This window comes from Stegodyphus dumicola, chromosome X2 (assembly GCF_044657685.1).
Source record: "Stegodyphus dumicola isolate Sdum_Otavi_A_Nest chromosome X2, ASM4465768v1".
NCBI lineage: Eukaryota > Metazoa > Arthropoda > Arachnida > Araneae > Eresidae > Stegodyphus > Stegodyphus dumicola.
Window position 1 is genome coordinate 144709515 of NC_140781.1, and position 24000 is coordinate 144733514.

The 24000-nt window shown below is 33.8% G+C and overlaps 1 protein-coding gene across 2 annotated transcripts in view; it reads right to left on the reverse strand.

The window, feature by feature from the left end:
• Window positions 1–24000, reverse strand: part of LOC118203988 (DNA (cytosine-5)-methyltransferase 3B-like) — a 192173-nt gene that overhangs the window by 145340 nt on the left and 22833 nt on the right. Inside the window, exon 3 of one of the 2 annotated variants that reach the window (XM_085809069.1) lies at window positions 5777–5878. The exons of the other annotated variant lie outside the window; for it this stretch is intronic. Within the exon in view, the coding sequence (XP_085665195.1) occupies window positions 5777–5878 (102 nt within the window). The remainder of the gene's footprint in view (window positions 1–5776; window positions 5879–24000) is intronic. 2 annotated transcript variants of the gene reach the window in all.

Below are 24000 nucleotides of genomic sequence, written 5' to 3' on the forward strand. Positions count from 1 at the left end.
ATACTTATTATTAGCATCTGATGATAAAAAAAAAATAAATAAAAATAAAAAAATCAGGTGGTATGTAAACAGAAAAGTAACCAAATATTCTTTACATGTATCAGATGGCAATTTCATTCATTCCATTTGGAAATCTGTAAGTAGATTTGACGTTAAATGAAAATGGAAGAGCACATATAATGAAATACAATGGGTTAAATCTTCAACTAAAATGGCAATCTATACACATATATTTCATTGCTTATATAGCTTTATCCAAAGAGAGAGATCCAGAGCAAATTAAGTTACAGTTTTAAATGAAAGATTGTCACAATTTCATATATAGCCATACCTAAGAGGCTTAAACATCATTCACTATTTGCTTTTCACCATAAAAACATATATCCAGTTCACTTTGGTAAACAGTCGAAGAAATTATCTAAAAACCATTCGACCAGTTCTATTTTATAATTTAATGTTGTATGCCATTTTTTTTATTATTTATTTACAGATATACAGCGTGAGTTGTATCAAGAAATTTTTAGGACTATGGGCTACACAATGCAGGCTTATATTAATTAGAAACATGATAACCTTTCCATACTGTAAAGAATTGGGAATAATATGCAGTAATCAGGAAATATACCAATTAAATAAGCTAAATGTCAAGATACAGTATTACAGATTATTTAAATATGATGCAGAACATTGTCATCACATTAATGTTATACAAGGGCGAGTCAAATGAAAGTGAGCCAATGCGAATATATGACAAACGGATTACTTTATTTAAAGGTAGTCTCCATGAACCTTGAGACATTTATCCCATTGACAAATGAGCCGCGTGATCCCCGTCTCATAAAACTCCTTGGGCTGTCAACTCAAAACGTCTGTAACCGACTCCTTCACGGCGTCGTCCGACACGAACCTGGTACCCTTGAGATGTTTTTTCAGTTTCCCGAAAATGTGAAAGTCGCATGGCGACAAATCTGGGCTGTATGGAGGATGTTGCAGCGTGTCCCACTTGAACTTTTGCCAGTTGTGCCTTAACCACATGAGCGACGTGGGGACGAGCATTGTCGTGTTGCAAGATCACACCATTCGTCAATCTTCCAGGTCGTTTGTTCTTGACTGCGACACACAGCCGATCCAGCGTTGCACAATACCGCGAACTATTGATAGTCTCTCCACGTTTAGCAAATTCAATCAGTAATGGCCCCTGACGATCGAAAAAAAAAGTCAATAGCACCTTTCCCGAGGAAATGACAGCCTTTGCTTTCTTCGGGGGTGGTGAATTCAAATGTTTCCACTGTAAGCTTTGCCGGCGTGTTTCAGGTTCGTAGTGGTGGCACCATGATTTGTTTCCGGTCACAATTGCAGACAAGAAGTCGTCACCCTCATTGTGATACCGGATGAGATGAGTCAAAGCAGTGCCAAACCTCTCCGTCTTCTGGCGGTCGTTCAAAATCTTGGGCATCCATTGAGCACACAAAAGCCGATAACCGAGATGATCATGAATTATGGTCTGAACCGAACCGTGACTGATGTTCACACGCTCTGCCAGTTCATCGATGCTTATCCTCCGTTCTTGTCTAATCAGCTCATCAACCTGTGCAATTGTGTCGGGGGTGATTGCAAGGTGGCTTTGGCCCGGTCTTGGATCGTCTTTGCAACTTTCACGTCCTTCTCTGAACCGTTTGCTCCAACGCTTCACAGTGGCCAATGCGATGCAATGTTCACCGTACACAGCAGTCATACGGCAACTAATTTCATGTTGGGAAACACCTTCAGCTGTCAAAAACCTGACCACACCACGCTGTTCCTCTTTTGGAGCGTCCATTATGTCACGCTACCGTCTTCAACCCAGTGTAAGAGCGCCTTAAAGAACTTTAACCTCACACTTTCGCGCCACTTTCGTAAATGAAGGCTGTCTCTGTGCTACGCGCATGCGCCGCAGATGATAGACCGAACCATTCTTGCTGAGGAGGGGTTGGCTCACTTTCATTTGACTCGCCCTTATAAGATCCAGAATAAAATAGTAATTTAGTCACTATTAATTTCCCATTGCAATACATAAATGTTTGCCTTGATCATTAACAAAAATATATTTTGTACTTATAAAAAAGCTTACTGTAAGATTATTCAAATAGAGCTGATTGCCACATGAACTGATAACTTCAAATTGGGGTGAGGTGCCATGTCTGTGTATTTGCCATAAACCAGAACCAGCGCTTCTCCCTTATATTACACGTTATTTGGATACCTAAATTACCTCATAATAAATTAGCTCTACCTTTGAATACAGCCCTAGCATCAAGATAAGAAGAATGAATGTCTCATGATGTTCTCAAAACTGGAAGAATGAACTTGGATAAGATTGAATATGCCTGGAGCCATTGAACACAATAGTAAAGTCTTCATGAGGTGTTCATGGAACCTGCATTACTTTATAGAATGATGGCATGGAGAATAAACCCTTCAATGTGGATCACCAAAGTGTAACAGATATGCCTCAGCTGAGTCAGTCCCTTATCAGTAATGAGGAAGTGCATGGTTTGTTGGCAAGTTGATAATGATCGATACCAGACAGGACCTATGTGGCAGAATTATTATATTAAGTCTATGTTTTGCAATATGAAAGAATGTCAGGATATGAGAAAAACTGCATCATAATAGGTTTCACATCATTTGACAAATGCAGAAATGGCTACACTGAGAGCTTCTTGCAGTACTATAAGTATGAAAGTGAGGGTTTTTTTTTAATGTCATATCATTACATTAGATGGCTTGGTTTGGTTTATTTGATTATGGCAAACCACTCAAGGGCTACCTGACTAAGGGAAGCAATGCCTTTGTGAGGGGCTTTCTAAGGGAACCTGATTTATATCCATATTACACATGGAGTAAACCATAAAAGTGGTCATGCAGCCAGGTCATTTGCCTTGAATCAAACCCACGTCAAACTACCAGTATTCAACAGCTTTACTAATTGCTTACTCTGTTAGTGTTAGATCCGTTCTACTGCCATGCACATGTCGTATGAGACATGCTCCAGATCATATATAAGACGAAAATTAAATGCTAAATTGACAAATCGCATCAAGAAAAGCCAACACAGAAATCCAAACTTTATTAGAACCTCAGCAATGTGAATATTATGGTGAATCTCATGTTTGACTGATGATGTTATCCTAAGGTAAATTACCTCAAAGACAGATTCTCAATGCACGGCATTACTGTTAATTTTTAGAACATAACTTGCAACCAGCATTACTGAAAAAGCAATAACAATTTATTTAGAAACTTTTCATCATTTTGTATGGCAGTATTCTGCCACATATATTACAGTCTGTGGCTAATTTATCAGTGCACTAGCAATGAATTGCACACAATATTGATAACCATGTTGAAGAGCTGGAAATGTATGGTGCTGGTCTGGTATAAACTGGAAGGCATATCCTTTGTATTAGTTGCAAATTCACAAAAGCCACTGTTAAAAACATACCTTTTAATGCTGATTCAGAAGTCAAACAACAAAAATCAGCGTTAATTCACAAAATTTTCACAGGACTAGTTTCGATGGTTTTACCGAACCATCATCTTCAGCTGCAAAACCGCAAATGAACAAGATAGGAAATAATGTTTAGATAAGATAAGAAAGCCTGGACAAGAATAAGCAAGTGGCGCCATCTGTTGGCGAAACCAGAACTAAAACATAATTTCTCTAAAAGCCGAAGGCAAACTTGGATTGGAATTAGGATCGTTAACTAGAACAGAAAGATTTTTATGAATGTGAAATGCCTCTAGAAAATCCAGTTCTCCAATGGAAGATGTTTTTTGAATAATTTTGGCAGCAGAAAAATTGAAAGTGTGATTTTCGGACCAACAATGTTGAGCAACAGAAGACTTCTGTGTTTCCTTTTCTCTAACATATGCCTCATGTTCTTTGACGCGAAATTTTAAGGCTCTCTTAGTTTGGCCAATGTAAATTAAACCGCACTGGCAAGGAATCCTATAAATACCCCAGGAATTCATATCCGGAATGGGGTCCTTGAGTATAGAAGTTGGAATTTTATTGATGGGAGAGTAAACAACCCGAAAGTTAAATTTCTGCAAAATATGTGCAACTTTATAGCTAATTGATGGAAAGAAGGGAATGACAACAGAATTTTTATAATCTCCTAAAATAAGAGTGTGGCTTTTAGTGTGTTGAGATGAGAATTTTTTAACTGCTTGATTAATAATGTTGGGTGAAAAGCCCCTGTCAATAGCTATTGCTTTTAAATAATTTAGTTCTTCATCAAGGGCTAGTTTGGAGGAGCAAACTTGAAGAGCACGGAAAACATAGGAATAAAATGAAGCTAACTTTTGTTTAGTCGGATGACATGATTTAAAGTGTGGTGGAAGGCAAACCGATGAAGGTTTATGGTAAACTGTAGTACTGAAGTTGGATGTGTTACGTGTGACCAGAATGCCGAGAAACGGAAGAGAATTGCAAGTCTCAAGTTCAAAAGTGAACTGAATAGCAGGATCAATAGAATTCATTGTTGAAAGAACTCTATTTAAATCATCTTTATTACCTGCAAACAGGGTAAAAGTATCGTCTACGTAGCGGAACCATGCCGGGAAGTTTAAAGTTTCAAACAATTTTGATTCATAATAATGCATGTAGATATCAGCCAGGATGGGACTGAGGGGGCTTCCCATGGCTAATCCCTCAGTTTGCTTGTAATATTTATTTTGGAAAACAAAATGTGTTTGTTTCAAACAGAGTTGAGTGAGAGAAATTAGCTCATCAATTTCGATGCAAGAGAAATGAAATTCGCGAAGTCTGGTTTCTAGACATCTTAATGCACCCTCCACTGGGACATTGGTGAATAATGATTTTACATCAAAAGAAACCATGAGTAAATCCCTTCTTTCCATCAATTAGCTATAAAGTTGCACATATTTTGCAGAAATTTAACTTTCGGGTTGTTTACTCTCCCATCAATAAAATTCCAACTTCTATACTCAAGGACCCCATTCCGGATATGAATTCCTGTGGTATTTATAGGATTCCTTGCGAGTGCGGTTTAATTTACATTGGCCAAACTAAGAGAGCCTTAAAATTTCGCGTCAAAGAACATGAGGCATATGTTAGAAAAAAGGAAACACAGAAGTCTTCTGTTGCTCAACATTGTTGGTCCGAAAATCACACTTTCAATTTTTCTGCTGCCAAAATTATTCAAAAAACATCTTCCATTGGAGAACTGGATTTTCTAGAGGCATTTCACATTCATAAAAATCTTTCTGTTCTAGTTAACGATCCTAATTCCAATCCAAATTTGCCTTCGGCTTTTAGAGAAATTATGTTTTAGTTCTGGTTTCGCCAACAGATGGCGCCACTTGCTTATTCTTGTCCAGGCTTTCTTATCTTATCTAAACATTATTTCCTATCTTGTTCATTTGAGGTTTTGCAGCTGAAGATGATGGTTCGGTAAAACCATCGAAACTAGTCCTGTGAAAATTTTGTGAATTAACGCTGATTTTTGTTGTTTGACTTCTGAATCAGTATTTATTCGGCGTTTTATTGTGTCTTAATTATACCTTTTAATACCATAATTTTTAATAATCATACAATTCCTCATTTTACACATTTCATTCGTTAAATTTTGCTCAAAATAGCTGAAGTGATCAAGTCACTTCTGCCAAAATATTTCTTTGAATTGCATATTTTAGCACATGCAATTTACTTGCATGTTTCTCTGTGCTTTCAGTTTGTCTTGAGAAAAGCACAGAGATACAGGAAAATTACCTTCAGAATTTCTTGTACTGCAGTCTTGAAAAGATTTCCGGATCTTTTGGATGTATTTTCAAGGTAATTATCTTCAAAAGTCACAATTCGTTCACATTCAAGCTAGAAAAAAATTTGAATACTGTAGCTTTCATAAGTTCAGAAAATAAAAATTTTAAAAAAATTATCCAAAAAGGATTAATTACTCCAAAACACTAAACTATTCGGCAGAAAAATTACGTAATTAATTTATAAATGAAAAATATTAAATTGTGGAAATGACAATATTAAAAAATTTATATATAAATGGATGCTTTAGTAATGAAAAAATGTCCTAAAATTACTAATTCAGAAGTCAAACAACAAAAATCAGCGTTATACCTACAAAATTTTCACAGGACTAGTTTCGATGGTTTTACCGAACCATCATCTTCAGCTGCAAAACCGCAAATGAACAAGATAGGAAATAATGATTAGGTAAGATAAGAAACCCTGGACAAGAATAAGCAAGTGGCGCCATCTGTTGGCGAAACCAGAACTAAAAAATAATTTCTCTAAAAGCCGAAAGCAAATTTGGATTGGAATTAGGATTGTTAACTAGAACAGAAAGACTTTTTCGAATGTGAAATGCCTCTAGAAAATCCAGTTCTCCAATGAAAGATGTTTTTTGAATAATTTTGGCAGCAGAAAAATTGAAAATGTGATTTTCGGACCAACAATGTTGAGCAACAGAAGACTTCTGTGTTTCCTTTTTTCTAACATATGCCTCATGTTCTTTGACGCGAAATTTTAAGGCTCTCTTAGTTTGGCCAATGTAAATTAAACCACACTGGCAAGGAATCCTATAAATACCCCAGGAATTCATATCCGGAATGGGGTCCTTGAGTATAGAAGTTGGAATTTTATTGATGGGAGAATAAACAACCCGAAAGTTAAATTTCTGCAAAATATGTGCAACTTTATAGCTAATTGATGGAAAGAAGGGAATGACAACAGAATTTTTATAATCTCCTAAAATAAGAGTGTGGCTTTTAGTGTGTTGAGATGAGAATTTTTTAACTGCTTGATTAATAATGTTGGGTGAAACAACTAAAACACACTAATCTCAACACACTAAAAGCCACACTCTTATTTTAGGAGATTATAAAAATTCTGTTGTCATTCCCTTCTTTCCATCAATTAGCTATAAAGTTGCACATATTTTGCAGAAATTTAACTTTCGGGTTGTTTATTCTCCCATCAATAAAATTCCAACTTCTATACTCAAGGACCCCATTCCGGATATGAATTCCTGGGGTATTTATAGGATTCCTTGCGAGTGCGGTTTAATTTACATTGGCCAAACTAAGAGAGCCTTAAAATTTCGCGTCAAAGAACATGAGGCATATGTTAGAAAAAAGGAAACACAGAAGTCTTCTGTTGCTCAACATTGTTGGTCCGAAAATCACACTTTCAATTTTTCTGCTGCCAAAATTATTCAAAAAACATCTTCCATTGGAGAACTGGATTTTCTAGAGGCATTTCACATTCATAAAAATCTTTCTGTTCTAGTTAACTTTCCTAATTCCAATCCAAATTTGCCTTCGGCTTTTAGAGAAATTATGTTTTAGTTCTGGTTTCGCCAACAGATGGCGCCACTTGCTTATTCTTGTCCAGGGTTTCTTATCTTATCTAATCATTATTTCCTATCTTGTTCATTTGCGGTTTTGCAGCTGAAGATGATGGTTCGGTAAAACCATCGAAACTAGTCCTGTGAAAATTTTGTAGGTATAACGCTGATTTTTGCTGTTTGACTTCTGAATTAGTATTTATTCGGCGTGTTATTGTGTCTTAATTATAGAAGTCCTAAAATTAGTTAAGAAGTAATCAGTTCATTAATACAGATTGTTTCAAAAACATTTTTCAACAAAAATCCATAGCCGAGTTTAACCCTCTGAGCGGCCAGGGTTTTCGCTAAGAAAGCGCAAATTTCCCAAATCTACTATGAGAACAATTTTTTTTTTATTTATTTTTTTTTTATTTTTATTTTTATTTTTAATTTTAATGTAAAAACTCTCCTAGTATTTCATACCTGGATTTGTTTTCTTTTGATATATTGCCTTAATTTCTTTGACATATCTTTCTTTTAATATGCACATATATATATATACATTCTTACAGATATCACAAAAATTATTCTAAGCTGTATATATACAGACTTGCTGCTTAGAGGGTTAAGAAGCAAATCAAATACGATGGATTTTTAGACTCGTAACAGTTTTGTTTCCATAATGCTTTTCAAAAAGAAAAAAATATATATATATACAGTTTTAAATTTTCATAATGTGGTCTGTACAAAGACAGTTCTAATTAGCAAGTTATTTCTAATTTAACTAATGCTTATTTAAGGAGAGAACCAGTTCTGTAATGCACAAAAGTGATCTAAAAAAATCAATTTGTCAACTTTCATCAACAAATTTTCTTAATGATGCAAATACCACCTTAATGAATGGAAGTTTATAAAAACAGAGACTAAAGTAAGTAATTACAAAAATTTAATTGATAAAAGCTGTTTAAATACAGATCTTAATGAGTAGACTCAATAAAAACCATCACCGTTAAAAGAGTTATAACCTACTTTGTTTATGCAAGTTTAAACTTAATGATATTATTCAGGTTCACCCCCCCCCTCAACATAATGGTCTTTAATACCATTTAGAACTAGTTTCTTCATTTTTAATGATGTTTATTCTTCTATTACTGACAGTGTGTTCTTTGAATATTGATATAATTTATAAAACAAATAACATAAAATATACCATCTTTAAAAATTTACAATTGTTCTTCAATTTAATCAAGATAAATCACTTTTTCATAGTTGTTTCAAATTCTTCTTCACATGATTCTACAAAATATGAGTTAAGACTAATACAGTCCACTTGGTCAAAGGTATCACTGGACAGATTTTTCGATTTATCAGTTCAGTTTCAACTTTAGGTGGGTTTCCCTTCATTAAACTGGACTTTGTTAGAAGCAGTTGCTCTGTGGGATTTCCATTGACTCACATTTTTTAGGAGTCTTTGCAGGTTTTTTGGGGGATATCCAGACATTCTTTTTGGTTGGCTCCTCATTGGTACGTGGATTTTTGGGTTTCTTTGTAAGTTGAGTCAAAGGAAAAGATGAAGATCGTCAAAACATATGCCAAAACTTTGCTAATTATTGTAGATTTCTGCATGTTCTTCATAAATCTTTTAAATGCATATTCACATGTTTTTTCTAAATTCTTCCAGCTTAGCTGCTTTCGATAGTTCAGGTTTTTCATCACATGGATTCTCGTTCATTCTTTTTCTGATTCTCTTTTCGTTCTCAGTGTTGAAGTTGGTTTTCTTATAGTCCTTAGCCATTAAAGCCTTTTTTGCTTGCTGTGAGCATATGGATAAATCAGTATCAGTAATGTTGCTATAATCATCCTATTGCCTCATCCTAATCTTTATATTAAACTGCTTGGAAATACATGCATATTGTCAATATAACTTTTCTGTTAATTATTGCATGTACAAATAAGTGTCCATTGTTTTTTTTATCAAAAATTGGGTCTTTATTGTGAAAGAACAATTCATTACGTTTTATTCACAGTATTGTCCATCGCTAGCCACTACTTTTCCATCTTTTTGGCAGCATGCATATACCGCGTCGGAAGAACGCTTCATCTTTTGAAGCTATCAACAAGTCAGTCCAATTTTTGATATCTTCATATGATGTGAGATGCTGCTCAGACAGGCATGCATCATCAAACGAAACAAGTAATAATCACAAAGAACAATGTCTGGTGAATACGATGGGAGTGGGGAAAACATCTCATTTCAAGTAGGTTTTGACAGATGCCGTAACATGTGGAGGAGTGTTATTATGCAGAATAATTTTGCCATGTCTAGAGTAGGAGTGGGCAGATTTTTCTTTGAAAGCACAGCTCAGTCTCATCACTTGCGTTCAGTAGAGTGCCCCAGTAATGGTTTGAGTAACTCATAATACATGACACCAAGTTAATCCACCATATAAACGATATGATTTTTTCCCCATGAATATTAGGCTTGACTGTTGATGCTGAAGCATGGTCAGGTGGTTCCTATGATTTGGGTTATCGAAGTGGATGCATTTTTCATCACCAATGACTATACAATGAAAAAAAAAAATAAAAAACTTTCATATATACCTAGCAAGCAACATTCTGCCATACAGTTTGCCAAACAGTTTTTTACCTACAAATACTGGAAATGTTTATATATGTTACACTTCATCAATTTTCTGCTGCATAATTTCTATAATAATACAAGACAAAAGTAATAAACTGCTTTTTCAATTCTTACTTTATGTGCATTATGTTTAGCATTTTTGTAAACAGGAACCTAAAATTCAAGCTTTTTTAATAATGTCTATCTTATGCTAAAGTTATATGCCAAAAATCTGCACTTGAAAGATTAATGTGCATTTTTAGTAAAATTTATTCTGAGCTAGTAGTTTAGAGGGTGAGAGTGAACAGGGCCTGCAAATGGTTAGATGTACATCCTCATCCTGAGTAGAACATAGGCAAATTGCCCATAGCCTTTTATAGCAAGTCTGGGGTTCCTACAGGGAAAAATTCTGGGCAATAAGGAAGTGAGATTGGTTGAGTGGCAAATATCTCCGCATAAATACAACTGGAATTTGAAACAGTCAACATTTCAGATACAGTCATTCTTGAATGACTCCGTCTGGTTATCAAAAAGATTAAAATTATTCTTCTGTAAATCTGATAAGGATTTCTGTAGCTCTGAATATGAAATGTTTCATCTTTAGAGGTCAGTTTTAATTTTGTCAGCAGGAACTGTTGCGGAGAGTCCCTTAATAAAGGCATTTGTAGATTTTCCATTACCTGACAAGCATGTATGAAACAGGAATCCATTATTTCTAAAGTGCATAGCAATAGTTTGGTAATCACCATTGATCTTCATATTAATCATGATAAACCCTTTTGTGCAGTTCTTTCAAATTCTTCTTTGTATGATTCTACAAAGCATCATTTAAGGCTGATACAGTCCACTTGTTTGGAGGTATCATTGGGGAGATCTTTTGTTTTCTCAGTTCAGTTTCAACATTAGCAGGGTTTCCTTCATCAAACTGGAATTTGTTAGAAGCAGTTGTTCTGTGGTATTTCTATCGGCTCACCGTTTTTGGCAGTCTCTGCAGTTTCTCGGGAGATATTCAGACATTCTTTTAAGCTGGCTCCTCATCAGTGCATGGAGTTTTTGGTTTCTTTGAAGTTCAAGTCAAAGAAATTCCAGAAAGATGAGGATCATCAAGACATCATCAAGACATATGCCAAAGTTTTTGCAAATTATTTGGATTTCTGTATGTCCTTCATAAATTTTTGGAATGCATATTCACAAACCTTCTTTCTAAATTCTTCCAGCTCAACTGCTTTTGACAGTTCAGGTTTTTTATCACACGAATTCTTTTTCATTCTCTTTTTTCTGATTTTCTTTTTGTTATCAGTGTTGTTGTTTTTGTAATGGCTATAGTCATTAGACATTAAAACATTTTTTGCTGGCCATGAGCATACGGATAAACCAGTATCAATAATGCTACTATAATCATCATCCTCTGGGGTCCTAAAGAAAGACAGTCACAGTACATAAGGCCATGGGTAACATGGATTGCACAGTCATAGAGCAAATCAGAAGAGCACCTTGATGCATGATGGCTGAAGGCTAAAAAAAGTGTTGGTGGTTTAGATAACTGATTAAGATGCAACACACAATGGCCATCTGCCTATGAGGGGTAAGCCTCCATGACAAATCTCCTAAAAGAAATTAGCTCATGTTTACGATTATATATGCTTTGTATGTGGTCCCAAAGTCAAGCTGCAATTACTCCTAATCTGTTTTCTCTCCTGAGAACAAGGAAAATGGATACTAATGGCACCAAAAGGAAATGTAATACTTCAGCCCAGATCTTAATTGGGATCTTGCAAAATCCTTCACAGAATTTGCAAATATTATTAAATATTTTTATAAAAATACCAGAATTTAAGAGAAGATTACGTTGACAAGATGAATAGCCAGAATGGTAAGCAGTGTTTCTGCAGTTATAGAAATAATAATTTGCATTAAATAATTGAGTTAAGGCTCAAATAAAATTTTTAATTAATGACTTCTCAAATATTGTGGATTACATGAAGATGTAGTTTATTTCATGTGATTAATTTTGTTTTGGAAAATATTTTTCTCATTGGCACTTTTCTTTTACACATATAGTTATTGAGTTGTGATATCACTAAAATTATCAAAGTCTTTGTCTTAAAAGTTAAAAAATAAATAATATATGTTTCACTTGTTATAATTTATGTTTCATAATATGTGTTTCCTGAAAATATATGTTTCATTTCTTAAACTTGAACTATTCATCTATGATAATATTTCAAAAGCTATTTAGTTGCACAAGCTTGGTGGTTAATATTAAACATCCTAACCTGTAAATATATTATTTTAAACTCTTGGTTCACTTATCTCTAATATTACTCTGAGAGAGCATTTGATACATTCTTAAGATTAGCTATCAACTACACTCGTGTGCAAAATTATCAGGATTTGCAAATTATATCTCTTTTTATGAAAGTACTGAAATAAAAGTACTAATTACACTGCCAAAGAATTATGCAAATATTCAGAATCGAATACATAACCATACACCTGCATGTCTGCAGAGCTATGATTGTTGAAAGGATGCAAGTGCATGAGGAGTTTCCGTCAATTTGTGTGTTCATACTCCTTCATGAAATCTGCTGTGTTTCTTACAAGAGTTGGGTAAAATTTATAAGGTAAAATAAATAGCCATGAACATATGGATGACAAAATGAGCTGGATAATTGTCAGTAGATTGGAGGCAGGCCAGTCCAAAGTACAGGTGGATACTAAATGTAATACCGAATGTCATCTGCAGCCTGTGGAAACAGTTTCGCTACACTGGTTCCATATCGAGAAGACCTGATCAAGGTTAACCAAGATTCATAACAATGAATGATGGTTATTATTTGGCAATTTTAGCATAGCGACACAGGAGTGCAACAGCATTACAGCTCTCACATGACCTGTATGCTGCCACTGGAACCCAACTTTCACAGTCTGCAGTTGCCCAAAGGCTTCATGAGATAAGAGTTATATACCAGAAGACCTACTACTCACTGCAGCACACAAGACAGCACATTTAGCATGGTGCAGAGAACTTGCACCTTGGATCCAACTTCAGTGGACCACCGTGATCTTTACAGATGAGTCGAGATTCAGCTTGAAAACAGATTCTCAGTGTACCTGGGTCTGGATAGAACCATGAACATATCATCCCTCTTTCATCATGGGAAAAGGTTCATTACAGTGGTGGAGGTGTATGGGCAGGCATTATGTTGGATGGCCGCACAGCCCTGCATATGTTTGATAAAGGCTTTCTGAATGCTATGAAGTATATGGAGGTGACCATAGAGCCCTACATTTGACTTTTCAGGGGTGCAGTTGTTCCTAGGTTCCTGTTAACAGACGACAACACTTCTCCACATAGGGCTCAGCTGGTCAATGACTACCGAGGAAGTATTAAAAGACTGTCAAAAGATGTGTGTTTCTCTTTCATTCCACAGGAGGGCTCATAGTATTTAATAAATTTGTTTATTATTGCATTAAATATATACATATTTACATATAGCTGTAAGTTATGGAATCCTGGTCACATCGCTTGCATTCTCTAGACTCTAGATTATTCCCCCCCCCCTATTGTGCACCTTCTATCAGTGGCTTTTCTACGATGCCATCTATTGGCTGATTATAAAAGTGAGGATATTTACCACATAGATTGGCCAACCAAATATCCTGACCTTAACCTTATGTCTGGGATGCTCTTAGGAGGGAAATTTTATCTTGCTATTCCCCTACAAGAACCATTCCAGAATTGAACACTGTCTTGATGCAGGAATAGGATCAACTGCCACAAGGGCTTCAACCTGTCTGGCTGTGAGAAGAGACCATATCTTATATTACTCATTTTCAGTTCAATATCACAATATGAATTTTGAAAATCCCCGCACCATGAGCTTTACTGATAATCATGCATACATAAAATGACTTTAGAATGAAATATTCTCTGTTGTAAACATATATTCATTGCAAATTTCATTAAAATCTGCCAATTAGTTTTTCAGAAATTTGACATAATGTGCAAATTTTCTTTACTTTGCACATGAGTGCAGTTTGAAAACAAATGCATGCTGCCTCCAATTCTAAAGCTCAGGCCCAACTTGTAAGTGGTTCCAAAATAAGGCAGTTATTGCTCCTAATCCTGTTTATGCCTCATGAAAACAAAGATAAAAACAAGAAAATGTAAATGCACCTTAGGTCTGGGTCTTAATCAAAGTCTCGTGAAATCCCTTCATGAGATCCGGATTCAGGATTTTTCCGGATATCAGATTATCAATTTAAATCTAGTAAGATAGCATGCAGAAATTATAATATTAAAAATATGAAATCATGATTAATAATGAAATAATGAGCATTTTTTATCTAAAGGGTATCAAAATTTGCAGAAAAAAGCTTATGATTTATTTGTTTACTTTATTAAACATTTCTTTCAATGCAAGTTGTTTAAATTGCTTCGTTTATTGTGCTAATACTTTCTCTTTAATTCTATAAACAGACATAATTTCTTGTTTGGTTACAAAGTTCTAGTGTTCAAGTTCTGTAATTGCTGCGTCGAGAATTCCAACTAACTTGTCAATTGAAATTCTTGCGTTTTCAATAATCTTTCTGTCCCTTTCTTTACAATTGGTAGTGGTATTTTCTGGATCTAGGACTATAGAATTTACCACAGATAATCATACTATAGATTTTGCCATCCGTTAATTGTTTGATGATTGAGACATTGTCATCACAAAGAAAAACGTCTGTTATATTATCTTCATTTATTACCGCTTCTCCACATTTCTTTACAAAATCCATTAATTGGAAAATTTCACCTTTGGTTTGCGATATCTGAAAACTTTCACATTAACGACTATCATCATCATCCTCACCATGAAATATAGTAGCTGGCTATAAATTATGCCAAGCATTTTGTAAAGTAACTGGAGACACATCCTCCAACGATCATGCGATGCTCCACACAGCAGATTTTATGCTAAATTATTTCAAAAGTTCTTGAATAGTCTTGCCATTGTTCAAGAAATGTAACATTGATTTTAAAAATGCTACTTCATATTTGCATTTCAGCGCACACACTATTCTGATATCCATAGGGTGAATGAAGGACGTTGTCTACAATCCGGACAATTTTTGCGTCATCAGGTAAACCAACCAAATTCAAATGTTGCTAAGCCTCAGGTAAAAAATGATTTTCAAACCAATCATTCATTAAACCTTTTATTATTTGCATGTTATATAACGGGAAAAATCGTTACTTCTTTAAATGCTCGAGGTCGTCTATTTTTTCTGATTATGAAAAGTTTGCATTCGTGCATTCCTACAGCATTTACGCATGCTATAATTTTTAGTCTCGCTTTGAAATCTTCGACATCAGTTGGAGTTTTTTCTGTAGAGGTTGCCAAGGTATTTCGCGGTACATATTGCCAGAAAAGACTAGTGTCATCAACGTTGTAAATTGTTCTGGATATAATTTTTCACTAGTAGTGAATAAGTTCAATGACTTCATCTGCAAATAGTTCAGCAGCTTCAGTATCAGCTGAAGCTTTTTCCTGAAATTTTGAATTGCCTTATACCATGGCAATTTTTAAATTTTGGTTAACCAACCTATCAAATATCTGCCCTCAGTTTTTAAATTCATTTCTTCATGAAATATTTTGGTTTGAGTGATTAGCATTAGACCCGTCAATGGCACGCCATCACTGGAACGCTGTCTGACCCATTAAATCATCATTTTTCATCATCTTCACTTTTAGCATAGTGAATAATTTTTCTGTTATTCATTGCGAGTGGGGTGTCTAAATCCACAAAAAGTTCCTTTTTCTTACATCATATACAGTTGACTTTCCAATACCATACTCATCGCATAATTTTCAGATGGATATGCCTTCATGCAATTCCTCTTTTTGTTTGATGGACATCAAAAAATGCTTTCGCTTTGTAGATCCTGTTGCAGCTCCAGAATTTGAAACTCCTTTTGATGTAATCGAAAGTTCAAGCTTTAATTTTCATAAAATTGTGTAATAACAACAGTCTGCGAAAAATAATAAGCTGGGTGAAATTAGAAGATTAAGGAACAGCGCAATACGCTATATTATTTGAAATTCCTTAGAATCAGTAAAGTATATTTTTGGCCTAGCTTAATAGTGTCCACTAAACATTATTGGCTATATATCATGAAATTGGTAATGATAGGCAAGTTGTTCTGTTAAATTTTGTCTTGCTTGTATAGCGTACTGAGAATTAAGCTTGAATTGTATTAGTTTAGTTATTTATTTTACCTACGTCTATTTCTTGCACATGCTTAAGGCTAATCTGAGTCCTGAATAAATAAACTTCCACATATACTTAAGGCTTATCGAGGGAATACTGCCTGATGCAGTTTATGCCAATCCTAAATTCTGCTACAAAGTGCCTTCATAAGTTCTAAATTTTTACTGCCCCTAATTTTTGGATCCCAGTACTTTCCTTAATTTATAAAAATTTTGTCATCCCTTAATTCTGCCACTTGGTTCTTTTCCGAATTCCAAAAATTTTTCTTCCCTAAATTCTGCCACCCGGCTGCAAATGAGCCATATGAGCTCTGACGCTGGGTTTATGTAACTAATATATCAGTTATTCTTAATTCAAATAGCACTAAATGTAATCTTTTGGCCTATGAGTTTCTTTGACAAAATCTATATTTAGCATATGAAAAGAAATTTTTGTTAAAATTTTCCCCATCAATATTTCTTAGTGCATTTAATGTAAATCTAATCATTGCCAATTCAGCATAAAAGGTTGCCATACTCTTTGTTATTCAATTACTAATATAAAAAAATTTTTAGACATTGCTGCATGAGTCATTACCCAAGTTGTCCTGTTTATAAACATGCGGTGATGAAAACAAAATATAATAAATAATGATTCACCAAGTTGACGTCAGGGATATAAAATACTAGCAGATGCAATATCAATGATGTTCCTTTGAAGAATGTTTCAGTTTGAGATTTATGCCAAGCAGATATGCAGCTACAGAGCCAAATTATTGATTTCACAAATTTATGCTAAAATGATTGTTTCTTCAGTAATTTCAATAAAGAGATATTTTATTTAGTGCCTATGTGAAATTAAGAATCAGAACTCTCCACATGTTTCATTATGGAGGAAAAAATCAAATGTGCATGCGTAAAGCATAGAAAAAAGTTGTTTGTGGTTTTGAGGTCTTGATTTTAGATTATTCCGGATATTGAACGTTCAGATCTCGGACTTTGTACTGTATTAATAAATATTTTTATAAAATTATATGAAATTAAGAGGGGGCTTGTGTTGACAAAATGAATGGCCAGAATGATGAGCAGAGTATTCGCAACTATAGAAATAATACTTTATATTAGATAATTGAACTAAGGTCAAACAAAATTGAAAACCTTTAAAAAATATTGTTTTCGTGTTAAAAAGTGTAGAGAATGTGAAATAAAAATTTTCTTCACATGAAGTTAAAATTTATTATATGAATAATATATGCCTTAAAAGCATTAAATTTTTAAAAAAATCATTTATGTTAACTGCAAGTTTTACATAAAAAATTTTCTTCAATTTAAATCTCATTTTTTTAATCCTATTAAAAAACAGTGAATTCTCTCATGGTGACCAGTTAGTACAGATAACCACTTTTCAAAGTGACTAATATTTCAGAACACATTTTTAAAAAAATCAACATTGCAATAAACTTCTTTAAGAAAACCATTTCTTACTATGAGAAAGACTATTAAATACATGCATTCCCAACTACCAATACCCCTTAATTTCAGAATCATCCTAAAATATTTCAAGTATCATACAAACTAAGATATGTCTTGCCAACAGAAAAACTACCTTCTTTTAATAAAAAAATTATTTGGGTATTTATCAGTTAATGCACAACAATTTCTGCTACTGACACACAGAAGTTCGATTTCTTTGTCTGCAGATAAATAAACATATTATAAATTACCTTCAAACTCGTTTTCTAGTCTAATGCTGACATTTGCCCTGTGAATATTACATGTGAACTTGATATTGTCTATGTGATGTATAACTTCATGTTACGGAATTTTGAACACTTAAAGGTAGTCAGAAGAATTCCATAATCCTGAAAATAGTGAACAGCAGCAGATTCTACATTTAGCAAATCACAAACATGTATATCGAATTAAAACATTGTGCAGAGTAGGTAACTTAGTATATTATAAGCATGTCTTCCTCAGCTTCATTAACATTTTTTGCATTCCAATTTGTGATAAACTTTGATTGTTTTTACATAATCCACTAGGCAAGTCGTATCTTGAGAATTATTTAATCAGGATTTGGACTCAAAACTATCATATTTAATACATTTAAATATATTAAAAAGGGAAAGAAACATTAGGAAAAAGGGGGAAATTATGAAGAATTATTTTTCTAGAACTAAAGAATAAACTTTCTTATAAAAATACATAAAAATATTTCATGTAAAAATATAATATATCCACAAGAAAAATTATTTTCACAGTAATTTTTTATGCTTTCAAATGAGAGAATAAATCTGTAAATAAATAAATCATTGTTTTGCTCATATTCAATAAGATTAATAACAATATTAATAGCTTAAAAAAACTGCTAAAAGTTGAAATTTTTGAATTGTTAAAGAAGATTTCTCTGTTCTTCAGACTCTCATAACTGAGTTTCCCATTTTTAATGCAAGAAAAGGTTTTATAAATGTTAATTTTATGCATCTATCCTTATTTGTAACTAATGTGAGTAAGTCTGCACATTGCTTAGTGTGTAAACAAATCAGCTACGAAGTGCATTTAAGTTGGAATTCAACATTTGAAAATTGTGGATAAGTAAATTCTTTACACATGCAAACCACAAAAAATCAAAATTAAAAGACAACAAAATATACAACCAAAATTAATGTTTATCAAACCCCCCAAAATTAGCAGCTAAATTAACTGCAGATAATAAAGATAAAATAACACACCGAACAAGTATTAACCCCTTCGAGCCGGGTAGCGAAAACGCGCGCTTATCGCGGAGGCCGGCAGTGTCTTATGCGAGCGTCTCTCCAGGGCCGGAGGCTTTTTTGCTACTAAGCCTAAATCCATGAAATTTCCAAAGTATCAACGCATTGTTTAATAATGCTCTATAGAGTATTTAAACGGCTTATGCTTTATAGATATTTTTATATATATACTTTAATTACCTTATTTCTTGTTTAAATGCCTATTTTACACATTTTATTTTAATTACTCGCCATTTTATGACTTTTAACATTATAATCTGAAAACTAAATATATTACTTAAAATTCTCTTTTCGTATGAAAAATTTTAAAACAGGGATCTACACATAGTCCTACATTACATTCCTTGAACTAGTAATAACTCATTTGCCGTTTTGGAGGATTTTTCCGGGAATGTGAACAAACGAAGCATCGTCGTCTCATTTTCTTATCAGTCTCTTTTGAACAAAGTTTTGGAAAATGTCTTTCAGTTAATCTTTCAGAATCAATATCAGAATATCAGAATTTCAGAATCAATATCTGAAATATTTTGCATCATTTCTGCTATTTCATGCTCTGTTAAACATTTTCGACGCTTCAACATTGAAACGGTAAAAACAGAAAGAATTCACGTCTAACAAGATCTAATTATTTTCTAAAAACTGAACTGTAAACGGAAATACTCAACGCTTTAGCGCATATAAAACTTCTACTTACAATAAACAACTTTAAAGATTTAAAGAGATGTCATAAATCACGCCATTCGGAAACATTTAGTTCCCCGTTTGTTTATATAATCAAAAACACGTGTATGTGAGTCATGCTTCTCTCATTTCAAGTAGAAGGTCTAATGCACATGTATCTGAAACCATATGGACATACAGTGCCATCTTGTGGCAGAAATTATAGTTTGAAAAACGTTCCAAGGTACTGGCACAAATATGTGACAGTCGGTAGAGAATGCAACAATGCTCTGGCACGCCTGCGTGTCGGCCGGTAGATAAGTGTGTTCATTGCTGGCACGTATACGTGACAGTCGGCGCGAAGGGGTTAATTTAGAAATCAAACAACAAAAATCAGCATTATATTTTCAAATTTTCACAAGACTAGTTTAGATGGTTTTACTGACCCATCATCCTCAGCTGCCAAAGCGAAAATGAACGAGATAAGATATAGTGGTTAGATAAGATAAGAATGACTGGACAGGAGTTAAGCTACTGGTGCCATTTATTGACAAAACTAAAACATAATTTTCTTAAAGGCTGAAGAACTAAAACATAATTTTCTAAAAGGCTGAAGGCAAAGATGGATTGGAATTAGGGTCATTAATTAGAACAGAAATATTTTTTAATGTGAAATGCTTCTAGAAAATTAATTCACCATATTATATATATAATATTACACCATATATTATTCAGCATACATTGGTGAATTAGATATTGATGAAAATTTTTTTAATTCACCAATATCTATTGGCCAGCCATTCTTATCTTATACAATCACTACACCTTATCTCATTCATTTGCACTTTGGCACCTGAGGATGATGGTTCTGTAAAACCATCGAAACTAGTCCTTTGAAAATTTGCAAATATAATGCTGTTTGTTGTTTGATTTCTAAATTAACTGCAGATAGTAAGCATTCATAAACTAAGTAGACATGAATTACTGAAGTTCTACTGCAATACTTTTTCTATATCATGTCTAAGCAGTTGATAATATATGAAAAACGAATGGTCAAGTAGTGCCAGAATCAGTTCATTTCTGCTTTTTTAGCTGATTGCAGGGAATCGAGTTAATTTCAAAATTAACATCTCAAACCTACATACTTGTGGTTTTGAATTTTAAATTCCTAAACCTTCAGAATTGTATAAAAAATATCAGCAAAATATAAAGGGAAGGCAGTAAATTTGGAAACATGATTAAAACTTATTGAAGATGCTAGTGGAAGTTTACTATTAAAGAAAAGCTGACAGAAAAGTATTATAGAACACTGATATTAATAAGGTGATTAATTTAAAATACTGTTCAAACTATTTTAGAAAAGGAATGACTGAAAAGTGAGAAAACTCAAGTTGACAAATAGCATTAAAAGTAGCAAGTCTTCTACAAATTACTGCATAAAATGTACAGTAAAAAGTTTCCATACTTCCCATTCCCCTCCTTTTACATAAATAATTTTGTATTTCAAAATACATTCACGTAAAGTATTTCAGAAAATAAATTACAATATAAATTTTTCTGCAAGTCACCCTTTCAGCAGCTTTTCAATTAACTCATAATTTTGTTAACATATTGTAAAATATTGTAATTAATTATGCATAAAAACTGTGAAAAAACAAAAGAAATAAACTAAATCTAATAATTAGATCCTACTAGCACTAAAAGGTGCAAACAGTTCTAGCAAGTGATGACTAAGAATGTAAAATTAATTTTTTTACAGATTAATAAAAGTTTAAATTTGCTAAAATTGAATAAGCATACCTGTCTCAAAGTAAAATGAAATACGAATTAAAAAAAACACCTCTTTATAGCAGAGGAATGCATAATAGTTTAATTGTAATCGCAAAGCCTAAAAATGTAAAAAAATTTTTAAATGCGTTAGCAAAGTAACTAATAAAATACAGAGTAACTAATAAAATACTTGCCAAAAAAAGACCACATATCAGGAATGATATGTTGGAATCGCATACTTTTTCAAATTATTAATTCATCTGAAGTAATGCATTTTTCTGCACTATTAATTAAAATGAGAATACAACTGCTATTAACCCTGCAATGGAGGGGCCGGCGTACAGAGTACGCCAATGCCATCTTTTGGGCTGTAATTTTTAGACAACTCCTTCCTGAGGTTCCTCCCTTCCTCTACCCTCTTAGAAACATTTCATGAGTGCAATGCACATGGTATTTCTGGTCAGTCTGGTTTTCGCCTTCCTTCCGAAAGCAGTTATTGTAAACATGTCGCGTAGGCGAATGCAGTACGCCGCTCCTCCAAGTATGTACAGAAAGAATATTGTACCTCCTGAAGATTATTTGCACGTTTTAGAAGAAGTCTCGGTTGATGAAGACTCCGACAATTTGGATAACGCATCTGATGTCGATGAATCGGAAGTTATCGAACATTCTGATCATGAAAGTGACTCAGAAATTGAGGGAAATGTTTCTAAACATCCTCATTTTCCTTCCTCAAATGATGTTTCCCCAACTAATGGCGATTTTAGTGGTATTGAAAATGACATGAGTGATTTCAAATATGAGGACTTTTTTGTAAAAACAATTTACAAAAAGAAGAAAGTTGGAGGAAAGTTTCTGAAAGAAGAAAAGGAAACTTATAAGTGGAATAAAGTTCCCCTCAAGAGCAAATTTGCTAGAACACCTCGAAAAAATTTTATGAAAAAAATATGCCCAAGTGACAAAACTTGTGACTATATGAATGATGAGCTTTCTGCTTTTCAGAAAATCATAAATACAAATATGATTGATGCTATCGTACAATATACAAATATTTATCTCAAATGTAACAGGACTGCAGATGATCTCCAAAACATTTCAAAGAGAAGCGTGTATGATACTAATAGAGCAGAAATGTTGGCCTTTTTAGGAATTTTATTCTTATTAGGGTGCAAAAAAATGTCAAAACTCAATTTGGAGGAAGCATGGGCAAAAGATGGTACTGGAATTGAAATTTTGCAAGGAGTCATGGGTCTCAAGCGATTCAGAAACCTGTGTGCTGCTATTAGATTCAATGATAAAGGCACAAGGTAGGTGTGAAGAAAAACTGATAAGCTTGCTGCACTAAGAGAATTTTTTTAATCTTTCAATCAGAACTGTCAAAACTTTTATACACCAGGTGATGAACTCACAATCAATGAGAAGTTGGAACCCTTTCGTGGGAGGTGCTCTTTTATTCGATTCATCCCCAACAAGCTCGCAAAGTATGGTCTGAAAATTTTTGCAGTTGTTGACTCACGAACGTATTATACATTGAAGCTTGAAATTTACTGTGGCAATCAAACCCCAGGACCTTAAGAGGCTTCTAATTCAAGTATTGACATTGTCAAAAGGCTAATTGGTGCGTACGAAGGTTCCAACTGCAACCTGACGACCGATAATTGGTATAAAAGCTACCCGCTAGCTCAATATCTTCTTACCAAAAATATAACACTTGTGGGCACGCTGAAAAAAAAAATAAAAAGGAAATTCCAAATTAATTCCAGCCATAAAAACCAGTTCACTGTTTGGTTTTCAAAAGGATATGACAATTGTTTCATATTCAACGAAAAAAATAAGTGTGTAATACTGCTCAGTACTTTACACGATGATGACAAAATTGATCAGGAAACGAATAAACCTCAAATAATCCTCAATTATAACAAATGTAAAGGTGGAGTTTATACCGTAGACTAACTTTGTAGTAATTTCACTGTCGCCCGAAAAACCAACAGGTGGACAATGGCAATATATTTTGCACTGCTAAACGTAGCGGGCATAAATTTGCAAGTGCTCTTGAACTTCTCCAAACCTGATGCAACCATCAAGTTTAGAAGATATTTTTTGAAAAATCTACTACATCTTTGTTGAAACCCCATCTTCAGAATCGTCTGAAAATGCCATTTCTCCTGTCGCATTCCAAAGCTATTATTAGAAGGCTGGTAACAACAGAAGTGGACAAGATGGCCGAAAGGGACGAGGAACCGCCTGCAAAAAAGATCAAAGGACGCTGCGCTGAGTGCGGTAGAATGAAGAATAACTACACTACCATAAAATGTTCCGAGTGTTCTAAGTTTACCTGCAAAAATCATCTGGGCATGACAGTACAACTTTGCAAACCCTGCTACAGTGAGCAGGGACAATCGGAAGAGGATTAAAATAGCAAAAGATTTTCAAATTTCTCATTTGTGAAATTTATTACTTACCAAACTTTTCTTTACGGAATGTTTATAATTTGTAATTTTGATTTACGTTCTTATAATTTTCATACAGAAAATAATGCAGAATACTATTTAACTTCAAATTACATTTCCAGTGCATCCACTTTTTGAATTAAT